The sequence below is a fragment of the Simochromis diagramma genome, unplaced genomic scaffold (genome assembly GCF_900408965.1).
Source record: "Simochromis diagramma unplaced genomic scaffold, fSimDia1.1 OVJJ01000320.1, whole genome shotgun sequence".
NCBI lineage: Eukaryota > Metazoa > Chordata > Actinopteri > Cichliformes > Cichlidae > Simochromis > Simochromis diagramma.
The window spans coordinates 11,112,390-11,126,686 of record NW_024386773.1 but is presented as its reverse complement, the minus strand read 5'-3'; the positions used below and the strand labels follow the sequence as shown (position 1 = coordinate 11,126,686).

At 37.6% G+C, this 14,297-nt stretch overlaps 1 protein-coding gene across 1 annotated transcript in view; it reads right to left on the bottom strand.

The window, feature by feature from the left end:
* Nucleotides 1-14,297, bottom strand: part of LOC120719012 (potassium voltage-gated channel subfamily D member 3-like) — a 90,556-nt gene that overhangs the window by 7,316 nt on the left and 68,943 nt on the right. Inside the window, exons 4-5 of the mRNA XM_040007831.1 lie at nucleotides 5,591-5,692; nucleotides 347-442 (exon numbers count right to left, since the gene is read on the bottom strand). Coding sequence (XP_039863765.1) covers nucleotides 347-442; nucleotides 5,591-5,692 — 198 coding nt within the window. The remainder of the gene's footprint in view (nucleotides 1-346; nucleotides 443-5,590; nucleotides 5,693-14,297) is intronic.

Here is a 14,297-nt window from a genome sequence, read left to right as displayed (position 1 = left end):
AACAACTGTCAACCTGGCGTGCAAACATTATGACATTTTTTTAAATTTATTTATTTTACCAAGAATGTGTTTTTTGCTTCCAGCTGAACTCAAACCACAGATTTGAGAGCAAGGAACACCTTACTGTGACAACGACAGACATTTTTGGCAATGCCCTAAACACCTTTTTTCATCTGTTTTGGGGGAAGTTGGCAGCTACATGCAAAGTCAGTGTGAAGAGCAAGCTTCTGATAAGGTAACATTTGGAAAATCTAAAAAAGTTTCATCGCTAGCTTCATTAATGTTAGCCAAGTTTTCAGCCATAGCTACACAGTGGACATGTATATTCATAACAGAGTGCACTTACTGTTGTTTTCTCCAGACAGTGCAGTAGGTGGTGGTGTTGGCTCTCTAACAGAGAGATGGACTTCTGGGTCAGCTTCTGCTCATCCTCTTCTGTACCCTGATTGTACACACACGCACACACACACACACACACACACACACACACACACACACACACACAGTAGGTATTAGTAGGTATTATGAAATTATTCAGGAAGTTGCCCGTGGACATAAATCTCTAAACATAAAGACCCAGATGCTGAGATTACTCTTTGATATTTACTCAATACTTAATACTTTGAAAATGAACTTTTAGTAATGAAGTAGTAATAAAAAGCCGGAGGTTCTGCTTCATGGCATTCAGTTTCATCTGAACTCTTCTTGTTCATGTTTCATGAGTTTCTCCTCATTTCAGTTACGAACAGGTAGACAACAGCTCCTGCCAATTGCTTTCAAATAATTTACTTGTTACATAGTGAACCACATTCCTGTTTGGAGTGAATTGATCCCTTATCTTTAGGTCTGCTTAGCAAGTGGTTTGTCCACTTTCTCCAATTTGTAATTTATTTCCTATTTTGTAGTTTTTAAAAAAAAAAAAAAAAAAATCCACAAACAGCCTACTGTTTTTCTTTGATTTGTTTCCTTGTCTAAGCAAGCAGCAAAATAACTTCCAATTTCAGTTTATTGAGCAAACAACATGCAAATTATAAAACCGTGCTACTGCGAATCCTCTAACTTAATTGTCTAAGTAGGTACTGCTGAGTGTTATTTGATGCTGGAGGCAGCTAAACAGTTATTGATGTCAGAAGCTTCAGAAAGAAGAGAAATCGCAGAGTTTGAGGAAGGGAAAAAACCCCCACAGAAGCAGAAACTTATGGAACCCTTTGTTGGTATTTTTCCTGACAGGCTTAGTTTGAAATTCAGCCTTTAATATTCCTTTGTCTCAAAGTAACTGCAATTGCCAAATAACATGAAAACTGAAAATGGCTGATTCTCTCCCCACACTGTTCATTGTTACTCAGAGGATTGGGGTAGGAGGCGAACCAGCCCAAGGACTCTCATTCGGATTCCAGGAACATGAACAACACCGTCACGTGGGCACGTTTTCCGATCGTTGGATTTGTGCATTTACCCTCTGGCAGAGGACCTATACACACATAATATAGATACAGAGCGAGATTCAATGGTCTTTCATGTAAATAAAGAAGCTGACTTTGTGAAGTCAGTAAAAGGAAGCTGATCACGATAACCGAGCTGCTAATGAATGATTGGACAATAACTAAATGTGTTTTTTCCCAATGTATTTGTAATAAAAAACTCCCCCTGAAGCAGTGGTTCCCGTATTTTGTTATATTTTGTTTTCAAACTCCATTGCATTTAGTACATTTAGTAAACAACTAAACAAATACAAATAAACTGCAGTAAATTACAGGTAGCAATGAAATAAACTACTAACTGTTTTATGTCCACATCTACACGGGTATTTTTGAAAACGCAGCTGTTTCTACGCGTTTGGGCCTTTCGTCCACACGTAAATGGTGTTTCGAATCACCGAAAACTGCGATTTTTTTTAAAAACTCAGGCTACGCCCACGTGTACACGGGTATTTTTGAAAACGCAGATTTTTCTATGTGTTTGCACCTTTCGTCCACACTTTGGGAACCTCTGCCCTTAAGTATTCAGTGTTATTCATGTGATGTCCAAAACTATAACAGTAATAATGAGATGTGTATAATTATGTGAACATATCTTTTTGAGGGACTGAGTAAATGAAATAATCCAAAAATTAATTGTCTCGATTAAAGATGTATTCAGGGATGCAGGACTCTTTTTATAGGTTATTTTATTTAATATTAAATGATGTATCAATTAATTTTGTTACTTTGTAGCAACTCAATTTATTTATTTCAGATTCAAGAAGGTCTTCTACCATCTGGGCATTTTTCAATATCCTCAAAGTGGATGTATGACCCAAATGTCAAGTTCCTGGAGATGTCATTAGAGGGCTATGATTTGTCAGTCTGGCTATCCAACTAATGTTGTAACTGCACTATTCAATCACATATTACCATAAATAGGTGTTCAAATCAGTTAGAGAATGACATTAATGCACTTTATCCAATGTTAAGTTACTTCTGTATTCTGGAGCTGGCCTGGCCATTGTCTCAATGGAAGTGTGAAGGGTAATATCAGTTAGTTTGGCATTTAGCTGTGAGTCAGGTCCAGGATGCCGTGAGTTCAGGATATATAGAGTGCTATGTGCTGTGGCCTCAGTCACACAGGCCTAGACCAGCTGGTCACCATCTGGCAATCACCGGTCATGAGGATTAAATGTGTATTCCTTGAATACGCCTCACCTTTGTCACAAGGTGAAATAAGTCACAAAGAGGTTTACACTGAACACCTGCAAACACTTGCCAACTGCTCTCTCCAAGCGGTAGTGAAAACAGAGAGTTGTACCTCAAAGTAAAAGGCATAACTTGACTTTGAAGGCAAATTTTCTCCATTTTTGGTAATAGTGAGGTTATAATTGCAGACAAGATTTTCTATACAGAACACAACAGCAGTTGTCTCAAGGCACTTTAACCCCAACAATCAGACGACCACCTATGAGCAAGCACTTGGTGACAGCGGGAAGGAAAAACTCCCACTCCCAAAACTACCATAACTGTGGGCGGCCATGGCAAACTGCTAACGACCAAAGCCATCTGAAAGAGGTAATCTGTGTAGCATCGTCTTTGCAACCAATTTCACCAAGTGACTCATAATGACCTCCATGCACCCAGTTTTCCTGGTGAGTTGTGGATACCGGATCTCTAGGCCTTTGTGATTGAGGTCTAAGCTAGCTGTTGAGTTACTACAGCAGTGCCTCCCTTTAAAGTTGGGTCTGCTTGTTGTCACTGTTTGTGCAATTATACATATGTTGAATATAAATAATACAATTGTGAAGCTTCCCACCTTTTTTCATTTCATTTGCTGAGTAACCAGTGAAATAATAAATATAGTTTTATTTAAGCTGATGTCCGAGTTGTTGCATACTTCTATAGCACATTGATCAAGATAGCACCTAAACTCAGATCTTATTCAAGATTCAAGATTCAAAGTGTTTATTGTCATGTATACAGAAGAAATAGCATTTCTCTGTGCAATGAAATTCTTCCTTTGGTGTCCATACACAAATCAAGTTAGGTAAGGGTTAAAGGAACAAGATAATAAAGATAAAAATAAGGATAAAAAGTGTGCTGATGTACAAATTGCAGTTGGGGTAGGTCAGCTGTTCAGGAGTTTTATAGCATATATTCTGGATGTATGCTGCTGTTTGAAAAAAAAAAAAAGCCATTGTTTCTTAATAACAATTAAAATAAATATCTTGTGTTTCACCTTTTTAAGCTGCCAGACAGATAATTCAGACTTGTTTCAACAGACTTATTTATGTATCCTTACTTTCTGTAAAAGGAAAAAGTTATTTCTTTTTTTTTTTTTTCTGAAATGGAGATGCTGTAAACCTTCAAAAATAAGTGGGTGACATAAGGTATAATACCTATGAAAAATTTGATTTGGTCTAAGCACATTATCAAAACTAGGAACACTCAGCTCCTGGGGCGGAAAGTTGATCATTTTGGAAACCTGAAAGTGTGCTAATGCATAGCTGATGGCATGGGCATGCAGGAAGTACAAATATATGTTTATATACATATTTCAAGGCTTGATGGCATCAAGTAAATGAGTGATCCACTCATTTATTTTATATATATTGTCCTATTTCACTACAGCCTTCTTTTTTTGCGTTCTTGTATGTGCTGATTTTTGTATAAGTGAAGCTGGCTTTTATGGGTGTGTGGCTTCTTTCTTTGTTTCTTTAGTGCATGACGCACCATTCCTCTGTGATACTGTTTTGAGCAGTTTTTTATAGATTTAAATGACTCCAGGAAAAAAGATCAGATAAGAGATAAAGCTGTAATGCCTTCGTATGCAAGATTACCATAAAACTCAACAGGATTATCAATACCCGTGATCTAAGTAACAAATAAAAAAAGCCAAGATGCAACCAGACCCCGAGTGAACTTCTAGTCTAACTAATGACTGTGACAGAATCAGTGATTTTTGTCATATATCTCCACTCACTCCTACCTCGGACCCACGCAGCGTCACCGACTGTCAGAATTGACACCATCGTAATTTGATGCATCAGGACTCTGGCAGCTTCATCACAGACACGAAAAGGAAAGGGGGGTGCTCAGTGCTCACAGATGGCATTTATATGATAATTCTAACCACTTGCAGACACCCATGAGCTTTCACACTGGACTCTATTAGGTCCAAATGGATTTTAGTAACCATCTGCAAGGAGGGGAGTGTGTCACTGAAAACACGAGCGATGGTCTAGATGGATGGGATTTAGGCAATTTGCTCACACTTTACCTAACACATTTTTCCACGGTGGTTATAATATATTATATATATATATATATATATATATATATATATTTTGTATAAAAGAGATGAGTAAATGTAGAGTGGGGGATGATTGATTCAAAAAGTAGAAAGTTCTGATCTTTACGCGCAGACATGCATAACAGTAGAGCAAATAATTATTTATGTCCTCTTCTTAGGCTAGGCATTAGAAACTGAATTTCAAAACTACTTTCAAATTAATCTCTATTGTCTCCACTGTTTCATTGTTCAGTGGCTCCGTTTTGCTTTGAAGCCTCCTTTAATGCACTAACAACCTAATTATTACCAAGAGCGACTCGACAAGCAAGTAAGAACAATCTTACATCCTAGATAACCTCAGCTTACCGTTTTCACAGACACGGATTAAATCAAGTCTCAGACTGATGAACAACCAAAAAAAGCACTTTGTGTTATTACACAGATAACACTCACATGGGGCATTATTAGCCTCTGCTATCACCTCTGCCCTGCATAACAACAAGAATGTAATGGCTCCAACTTCTTCTTTTATAGCCTCTAAATTACTTTAAAATTGTTCTCTGTTTATTTGACAGTAATTGTTGCCACTTTGCTTGTGTTTGCGTACTGCAGATGTGAAGTTGTTGCCTCCAAGCAACTGAGTTGCAGTGAACTGAAATAATTAGTACATGGGCGTTTGACAAGGAACAACATGATTAATACTGAATTACAACCTGCTGGCATTGCACCATTTTTAATGAGCACACTTAATTAAAACAGCTTCCAAGAAATCATCGCGCCCACTTTGCTGTTGGTGGATCTTCGCATTCAGAGGGTCAGGGGTCTTTCTCACCGTCAGCTCCAGCAGTTCGTTGAGAAGTCCGTTGCGTTTGCTCTGAAGGAAGGCATTGGCGCTGCCGGACTTGGCTATTCTTATCCTGGCCAGTCTGGCTTTCTGGGTGTGGGAAGAAGAAGAAGTCACAGCATCAGACAAGGTAGGCGGGAGGTCGGAGAAGATGACTAATACCTATTTAATGATAAGAATCTGCCAACTCATCACACAAACTCTGTAGTAATTTTCACAGCTACTACATGACTGCTCTTATCTCTGCATTTTCAAGTTTCCCTCTTTCATTATATATGACAGAGACTGCTGTCATGTTCTTGTGTCTGTAACATGCTGCTACTGAGTATGTCTGTAAGTCGGCACCCAAACAATACACTCATTTGGGATTGCTGAAAATTTAATTTCAAGTCTGAAATGAGCATAAATATGTTGCTATCTAGCTGCTGCAGATTTTTGCTCACATTTAGCTGAAATCCCAGTAGTGATGTTGGGCGATAAGGCCTGGCTCAGTTTCCAGTTTTTCCCAAAGATGCTGACTGAGGCTGAAGTCACCAGCTAGAAAAAGGTTTTAGACAGCAAATTCTACGATAATGGCTTGTCTTTGTGTTTGGGGGAAACATGATAGGATTTCAAGTTACTGGAGGCTTATACCAACTCCAGATTACAGGTGTGCAAGAATATGAGGACCTTTTAAACAGGTTTAAAACAGTTAAATAATATGTAAATACTTTGATCAGTTTTTAGTCTAACACAGTGCTCTTTTTAAATATATAAAGATCTCTTATGTTTTACAGAGAAAACAACAATCAAAATCATGAAAGCAATTCTTGGGTAGTTGTAGCTTTAATTGGGATGTCTAACAACAATTTTGCCAAGGCAGTGTAGATTGAATCAAAAAGCTTTTTTAAATGAATGTCTTCTTTTAACTTTTTATTCTTTCATCTGTAACTTTAGCCCTTATATTTTCTGATTCTTTACAGCTTCGCTTTTTCTAGTTTTTCCTTCCAGTCCATTGATACCGAGTTTTTATTTTGTATTTTTTTATAATTCATTTTATTTGGATCCCTGGAAGAGCAGCAAACTCTGACTAATCATAAATAAAGAATGAAGAATCACGATGATCTCTTTGAAACTCCAATTTTTGGCAGAAAGTTGTGAGACTTTTGAGTCTGAACCCTTCAGATTGATTCTTCTAAAACAGGATAAAACTAAAGAGTCGGTCCACCAAGAAAAGCAACAACAACAAAAAATGGGCTCAAACTAAGAAAAATATAAATGCAACATGAAGCCAAGTCTTGCATTTAATGGTGCTGCAAGCACAAATTGATAATTTGCTGCATTAGTGCCAATTATGCCCATGAGAACCTACTGAGTTCACAACATTGCAAAGTCTGTTTGCCAACATTTATCAGTTTATTTTATTCCCTTTCTGTTGCAGCAAAAAGATAAAATTGCTTTAAATTTAACAGATAAAATAATAGAACAAAGGAGACAGGAAATGAGAGAGACATTGCATTAAGGATTTCATAAAATGAAGAGGATATTATGACAACTGTAAGGTGAGCTTTATCTTTAACCTCACCCCACTGTGCTCTCTCTCTCTCACCCCCTTTATATACATTTAAGAAACAGGAGATACCGAAGAACATCTGCTTTCCAGACATGATTCAAAAGTAATATTTAGACGCTTCAAAAACTGCCTGTCAAACTAGTGAAGTTGTATGAAAAGCTGGAACCTGAGAGGTAATAATAGTGCTTGTGTATGTACGTGGTCAGTATGTGAAACAGGGGTAAAATGGGAGGATCATTGACTGCTTCTTTCTGCAGCCGAAGAGTGAATGAATTAGAAACCAGTGAAATTACCGTCACAAGCTGCCTGGCTTTATGATTGATCAAAAGTACTACTCGACACAAGAAAGGGAAAAATATGAAAGAATAAGCGTCTCTGATTCTTCTGTAAGTGCAAAAGGTTGCGCTGAGCGTCTGTGATGAGCTGCTGAGCCCAAACAGTTCTCTAAGAAACTTTTACTCTAAACACATGACAACTCCAGAGGTGTGATTGAGTCTCATTTAGTTCAAAGTTAAAGACAGTGGAAAATATTGAAGCAGATTAAGTCAAACTGCTTTAAAATCAAGTCCCTGAATAATTAATAAAGGTATCACACATGGATCAATATTTGTCTAGCTGCAATAAAAATGATTTGTTTTCCAACTGAGCACTGTAGTGTTCATTTTTATGCTGTAAACCATTGTGTATGCTCTTGAACGAACTGCAAACCAGGCCTTTTAAAGGTTAATTTGCTTTTGATGGCCTTAAAATCCCATTGATTTAAAAGTTTGTCTGAGCCCCAGAAGGACTGAATGAATCTTTCATTGAAATATTAGTGAAAATGTAACTGAAAATTCTCTACCAATGATAATGAATTTATTGTTTTGTCCTACAAAACTCATCATCATGAAAATGCCAAACAGAAAAAAATTATGTTTGCCACCAAATAATTTAAAAGTAAGTAAAAAATGTAAATAAATAACTGAAACAAACCGAGGAATTTTCATATGTCAGATCAGGGGCGCCGAATCCCAGTCCTCGAGAGCTACTGCAGCTTTTAGATGCATCCCTACTCCAACACAGCTGCATCAAATGGTTGGATTACCTCTTCAGCATACCACCAAGTTTGGCAAAGGCCTAATAACAAGCCATTCATTTGATTCAGGTGTGTTAGAACAAGGACGCATCTAAAAGCTGCAGGACGGTAGCTCTTCAGGACTGGGATTGGACACCCCTGTGTCAGATTGTACCCATGTTCACCACAGTACCTGTCATGGTCCTGGGTCTGTGACTCAGTGTTTTGATTTTGTATTATTATTTTTAGTAGTCTGTAGTCTCTTCCTGGTTCATGTTTATTAGTGTTTTGGGTTCTGTATTTCTTGGTCTTAGCTTTTGGTCTCTATGCCCCTCATGTTACTCTGTGTTCCTTTTGTTCTGTCAGTGTATTTCCTGTTTTATTTTGAAGGTCTGTGTCTGATGTTAGTGTATTCACTTTGCATCCTCCTTGTCTTGTCATATTCATTAGGTTCAGCTGTGTCTCCCTTCTGTGTGTAGTTTCCTCCTTGCCCCCTGTGTATATTTTTTAAAGTGTGTGTCCGTGTTAACTCCGTGTTTTCTCCCTGTTTATCTTAACCCATGTTTGCTCTGCTCTCCATCTCCTTCAGGTTTCAGATTTGTTTGTTTGATCCTTAGTTTTTCTAGTTCAGGTTTTCTTAGTTCTGATTTTGCCTCCCTTGCTTTTGTTTAGCTTTTGTTAACGTAAGTAAAGCTCACTCGCATCAAGTAAGTGCCTTCATTGTGGGTCCTTCTTCATAACTCCACGTGGCTTGCCTCGCTAGCCGTTACAGTACCCAAGTTCATCATGAAAAGAATGTCTTCAGTTCATTGTGCCTCATTAATGTATACTAAGAAAGTGTACTAGAAAAATACTACTGTATATTAGGCTTTGGCTGCACAATTTGCAAGTTTCAAAGTTCAAAAAAAGGTTAAAAAAAAAGAAAAAAAGATGGGCATTAGTAAGTAAGTAAATCTCACTTGAATTTCTTTTTGTGCATAATAATTTGTTACTCTTTAAAAGAAAAGATACAACATGTCAATCTTGTAATCAATGCACAAAAATGTCCGCTGTTACTGTAGCCAAAAAGCTTCTGTCTTTATCCTTTATTCTAAAAAGTCTTTGCGTACATGTTAGCAAGCTGCAGTTTTACTCTAATGTTCATTTTGGATAGAAAGAACTTTTTAATGGCAAGCTTCACATGCAGGTTAAGCTTGTGATTCTCTTTCAGACTATAAATGTGTGCATGCTAATAGCAACAGGTGCAAGCATTACCTGCACATCCTGTAATGAAATCTTACATTATCTGAGGCTTCTAGTCTAGCCCTGGACAGACTGGCACTTTTTTCTCATGTTGTTGAAAATCTTTTCTACTTCTAGAATATTTTCCTTGGACTGGAATGGTTAGGTTTTTTATTTTTTTATTTTTTTAACCTCAGTACCAGATTCATAAATATCCCAAAGGTCTCAGGAAGCTCTTTAGATGTAGGCATGATGATGCTACACATTTCAATAACAAAGAGAAGACACTGGATGTTTGGTGCCACATATCATTCCCTACGGAGAATCTTACAACCTTACACCCAAGCTGAAATGTGATTGATCTGCTTTAACTTCATTTGACCAGGAAGTTCTACTGATATCAAATTTCACAAGGGATTCTTGACCGAGGAAGCAAACATTAAATACAACCTCTACAACACAATATATTGCATACAAATACCCACAACATGAAGCATAAAACACAAGAGAAAAACACCCACAGCTCTAATTCCCCATATTCCCTACAATGCTTTTAAATTCACTAGTGGCCTCTTTTTTCTGAAATGTTATGTCATTTATATATTCAAATTATGAAAATGATTAAAAATTTTCTGTCTTTTTCATACAGCTTTCATCTAAAAGAGCTGTTTGAGAGTTGTTCATATGTTTGCTTGTTCAAATATGTTGAAAAAGTCCACAGAGTTCAGTTGATATACTTTACTGCTTTATTCCTTAAGACGAGCCAAAGCCACCTGAATAAACCTCATTCTTCTATTAAAGTATAAAAATTCTGATGAAAGTATCAAATACTTGATACTTTGTTATTCTGATACATCAAATTCCCTCCATAAAATTAAAAACAAAGCATGATACTGTAAAAGGGGAGGAGAGGTTACGTTAAAAATCCGTCAAAATCCCAAAAGTTGAAATTCACTAAACTCAACTTTAGAAGTAAATGCCTCCTAAAGGGTGATGAATAAGTATTTCATGGCTGGGGAAGTTCTTTAAGAAATTACTCTAAAGTTTGGTGTGCCCCGAACGAGCCTCTTCAACATCCTGACTAAAACCCAGTCATGATTGTGGTGATTTTACTTCATCGGTGGTCTCAGTTGACCGCACAAATCAGACCTATATGCTCCAACATTACCACCCACAGTCTGACAGTCAGACAGCAGAAGGGTTCAAAATGTTCACTTCCAAGACAAGTGAGCCTTGAAACTACTGCTATATAGAGCCCTCTTCCTGTTTTTTCTTTCTTCTACCCCAATAAGACCTCTCTTACACTTCCTCCTTCTGCTTCCTCGGTCTTCTTTTTATTCTCTTACTCTTTTTACTCTTGTCAGACCTCCATCCTTCTTTCCTCTCTTGCTCCCATCGTCTTGTTTTGCCCTCACGTCTCTGGTCTCAGGACTTTTTTTCCTTAACAACCTGCCATCTCTCAGTGTGGCTCCACTTGACTTTGCTGTCCCATTACCGGTGTGACCTCAGTCCATTTACTGCCTCGACACTTATCGGCACTCTGACTGCACTGTGCTGCAGTGCTGATTTGCTGAAGGAATAAAAGAGGAACCTGTCTTTGTCATCTGCACGTTTGGTTTTCAAATTATTGGGGAATTAGGAACATTAGTATCAGGGCAGGGGTTGTTTCTGTGGCTAGTTATATCCTCAGTGGGTTACTGAACTTCAAGACAGACTGTACTTTGCACTGAGGCATACACTCCAGTAGTTAGCAGGCAATAACTATCATTAAGCCCAATTTGGTTTCTCTACTTTCTATTTAATGACTGAGAAGCCACAATGGATACACGAGAAGACCTTTTTGTAAAATCAAATCCCCTGATGACTACATAATTGTAATAGGAACCGAGAGCAGTGTGTGGTTATAGAAGAATGAAGACGAATGAGATCTGGAGAGAAATGGGAGGCCAGAACATATAAAGTAATAAAAGGAAAATTAATTTTTGAACAGAGTTACCATAACAGATATTTCCCCTTGATTTTTCTTCCTATTGTTTTAAGTTATATTAAAGGCAGAAGAAGAAGAAGCTGCTTCATTAGATCAAATATAGCTCACTGGGGGACACTGTACAAAAACCATGAGCAGTAGTCCATAATTTTTTTATATTTTGCTGGAAAAACAAGGAATTGTTTCACTGGTTTATTGAAACATGTGCCAGCATATATATACAGCCATCTTTATTCTTCAGTACAGACTGAACTCTCAGAGGGAAACTTTCCTGTAGTCTTTCCTGTATCAGTCTACGACTGATAGTGTTGCTTAGTTTTGCCCAGATCCCCAACATCACCTTTGACAAGGTCCCCAATGCCACTTGCTGAAATGAAGCTGCAAACCAGCCGCTGTGTTTAACAGATGATTGTAGACACTCTTGTACCTCCTTTGTACATATTGACAATGAAACAGACAAAATAAACTCAGCTATGTTCCAACCTGTTTCCTCTCCTGCCATTATCTTGTGAGTACAAATTGTGAGTCTCCTCTTGTCCTTTGTCATGTCGTCCTTCATGGTTGTGTGTCCTCCTACTTTGTGTTTCCTGGTGTTTAGTTTTCCTGCTCCTGCCCTGCATTTGTGTTGGATTTCATTGTTGTTTTAGTTCATTCCTGTATTCAGAGTCCTGCATCAGGGTTTGTTTTTTTTGCCTGCTATAACTGTCATATGTCAAGAAGAGCTTCTTGACAGCCACCCTTCCACCATTTCTAATGAGGCTTCGGTGGACAGTAGATGGATCAATTCAAGGGCCAATTGCATCTCTCAGGGTTGGTGTTGGTGTCTTGTGCGATTTTCTAAGGGCATGACTTTGGCATACTGTTCATTTGCTCTTTTAGGCCTGCCACTTTTTCTTTTGTCCTCCACTTATGCACTTTAATCATTTTGCTACCGACACACTGCACACTAAATAATCTAAATATTCTAAATCAGCGGTCCCCAACCCCCGGGCGTTTGGTACCGGGCCGCAAAAGTTGAGGCTCGGGTGTGAAATGTATGGTTTTCAGGGTTTTTATCAGTTTTTTGTTATCGTTTTTATCGTTAACTCTGTTTTCCTGGGTCTTTTCACGCGTGTTATGAATAAATCTTCTTTTTTTCGGTACCGGTACAAGTTTTATTTTGTTGTATTTATCTGCGACACCTTAAAGGCCGGTCCCTGAAAATATTGTCGGGCATAAACCAGTCCGTGGCGCAAAAAAGGTTGGGGACCGCGATCTAAATAGCAAAAACACAATTTTATGCTAATTAACCGTGTTGTTTTTAGCATCTTTTAATAGATTCAACTAAAGAAGTAGCAAGAAATTATATATTTTTGGGATGGGTTCTTGTTTCTTGTGCCTAAAATTTATAATCTAGAACTGGTTTGTTGCTAACACGTTTATTAGGTGTAAGCACAACACTGGCTCATCCCGTGAGTTAGGTGCCTTTTTTCTGCTTGAATGATTCACAGGTCAGTGTTAAGAGGCTTAAAAAGCAAAAACATTCCTCTGAAAGTGGTCAGATAGAAAGACTGGAAAAACTGAAAATGAGTGAAAAAGCAGACAATGACCAAGATAAACTAAAGCTTCACAAAAACACCAACGTGTGTGAGGGATATTTTTGTTGTGTAATAGGATTAAATCCATTTAAAGCCATGACAGAGTGTAGCTTGTTATGTTGAAATACCAGAACAAGTTATTTTTTCATTTCCTATTAATTGCAAGGTAACAATTTTTTTTTAATACATTACCAAGTCCAGACCTACTTTCTTTTTTTAAAATTTGTTTTATTACGTGACACTTTAGATACAAACATTTATGCTAAATTACTATATTAAAGCCACCTATAGACCTTAACTCTAATTGCTGAATCAGATTTCTTTCTAAGCACTTTGGCACTTCCGTGTTTGCTTACATTTTGTTGTCCTGTCCGTTGTTTCAACTTTGAACATTAGTTTTTAAGCCTTTAAGCTTTTAAAATGTGAATAATGGTTTACTTGCATCAGGGATTTCTATTGAGGGAAGATCCTCAACGACCACGGCAAAAAGCAGCAATAAAATGTTATTTCTTTTTAATTATCCTTTAACAGCTTAATAATGTTTTTGTAAATTAATTCCTCATTGAGAGTGGGCTACGTTTCCCAGAGAGCCTCCTCACTGCTTTAATAGGCACTATAAGCCTGAAAAGCATCAAAAAGCTAAAAGAACTTCATTAGTGTGAAGAGTTTATGGTCCCTTTGTGGTCTAAAAATGTTTTACAACCACTGAAAGATGATATCTAAAAAAAAAATCCTTCAAGATCAATATAAAAAGCAACTTGCACAACAAATGCATGGGAAAAAAAAGCTGCTGGGTCATGGAGTATATTTGGTCAGCCCTACTGTCAGTCGCTGTTGCTTAGCAACAGTACGACCATGCCCACTTAAGCATGTCAATATCAAAACAATAGACATTCTGTCAATGAACAAGTAACTACGCATCTGTTATGAAAGTGTTACAGAAGAAGTGCTGCAGAGGTTGTATTTTCTGTATACCACATCAGTGGGAAACAGTGTTTTAAAGTAGCAATGACACAATAAAATTATTTAGTGCGTCATATTTTTATGAAACATACACAGCTGGGCAGCCTTTCGAAAATATTATGAAACCAGATGTAAGTACACAAGGTTTTTCTCAATTTCTTGAATGTAAATATTACCAAGACTGACTGAGGTTTGATCTAACAGGATGAATCCAACTTCACCAGTTCACCAATTCATTGCCTCTATCAGACCTATTTTACTCAGAACTGAGCCTCACTGGACTCAATAAAGGTTCGAGAGAGCCCATGCTGTTGTGTTTGAACTGATTGAAATCAGTATAT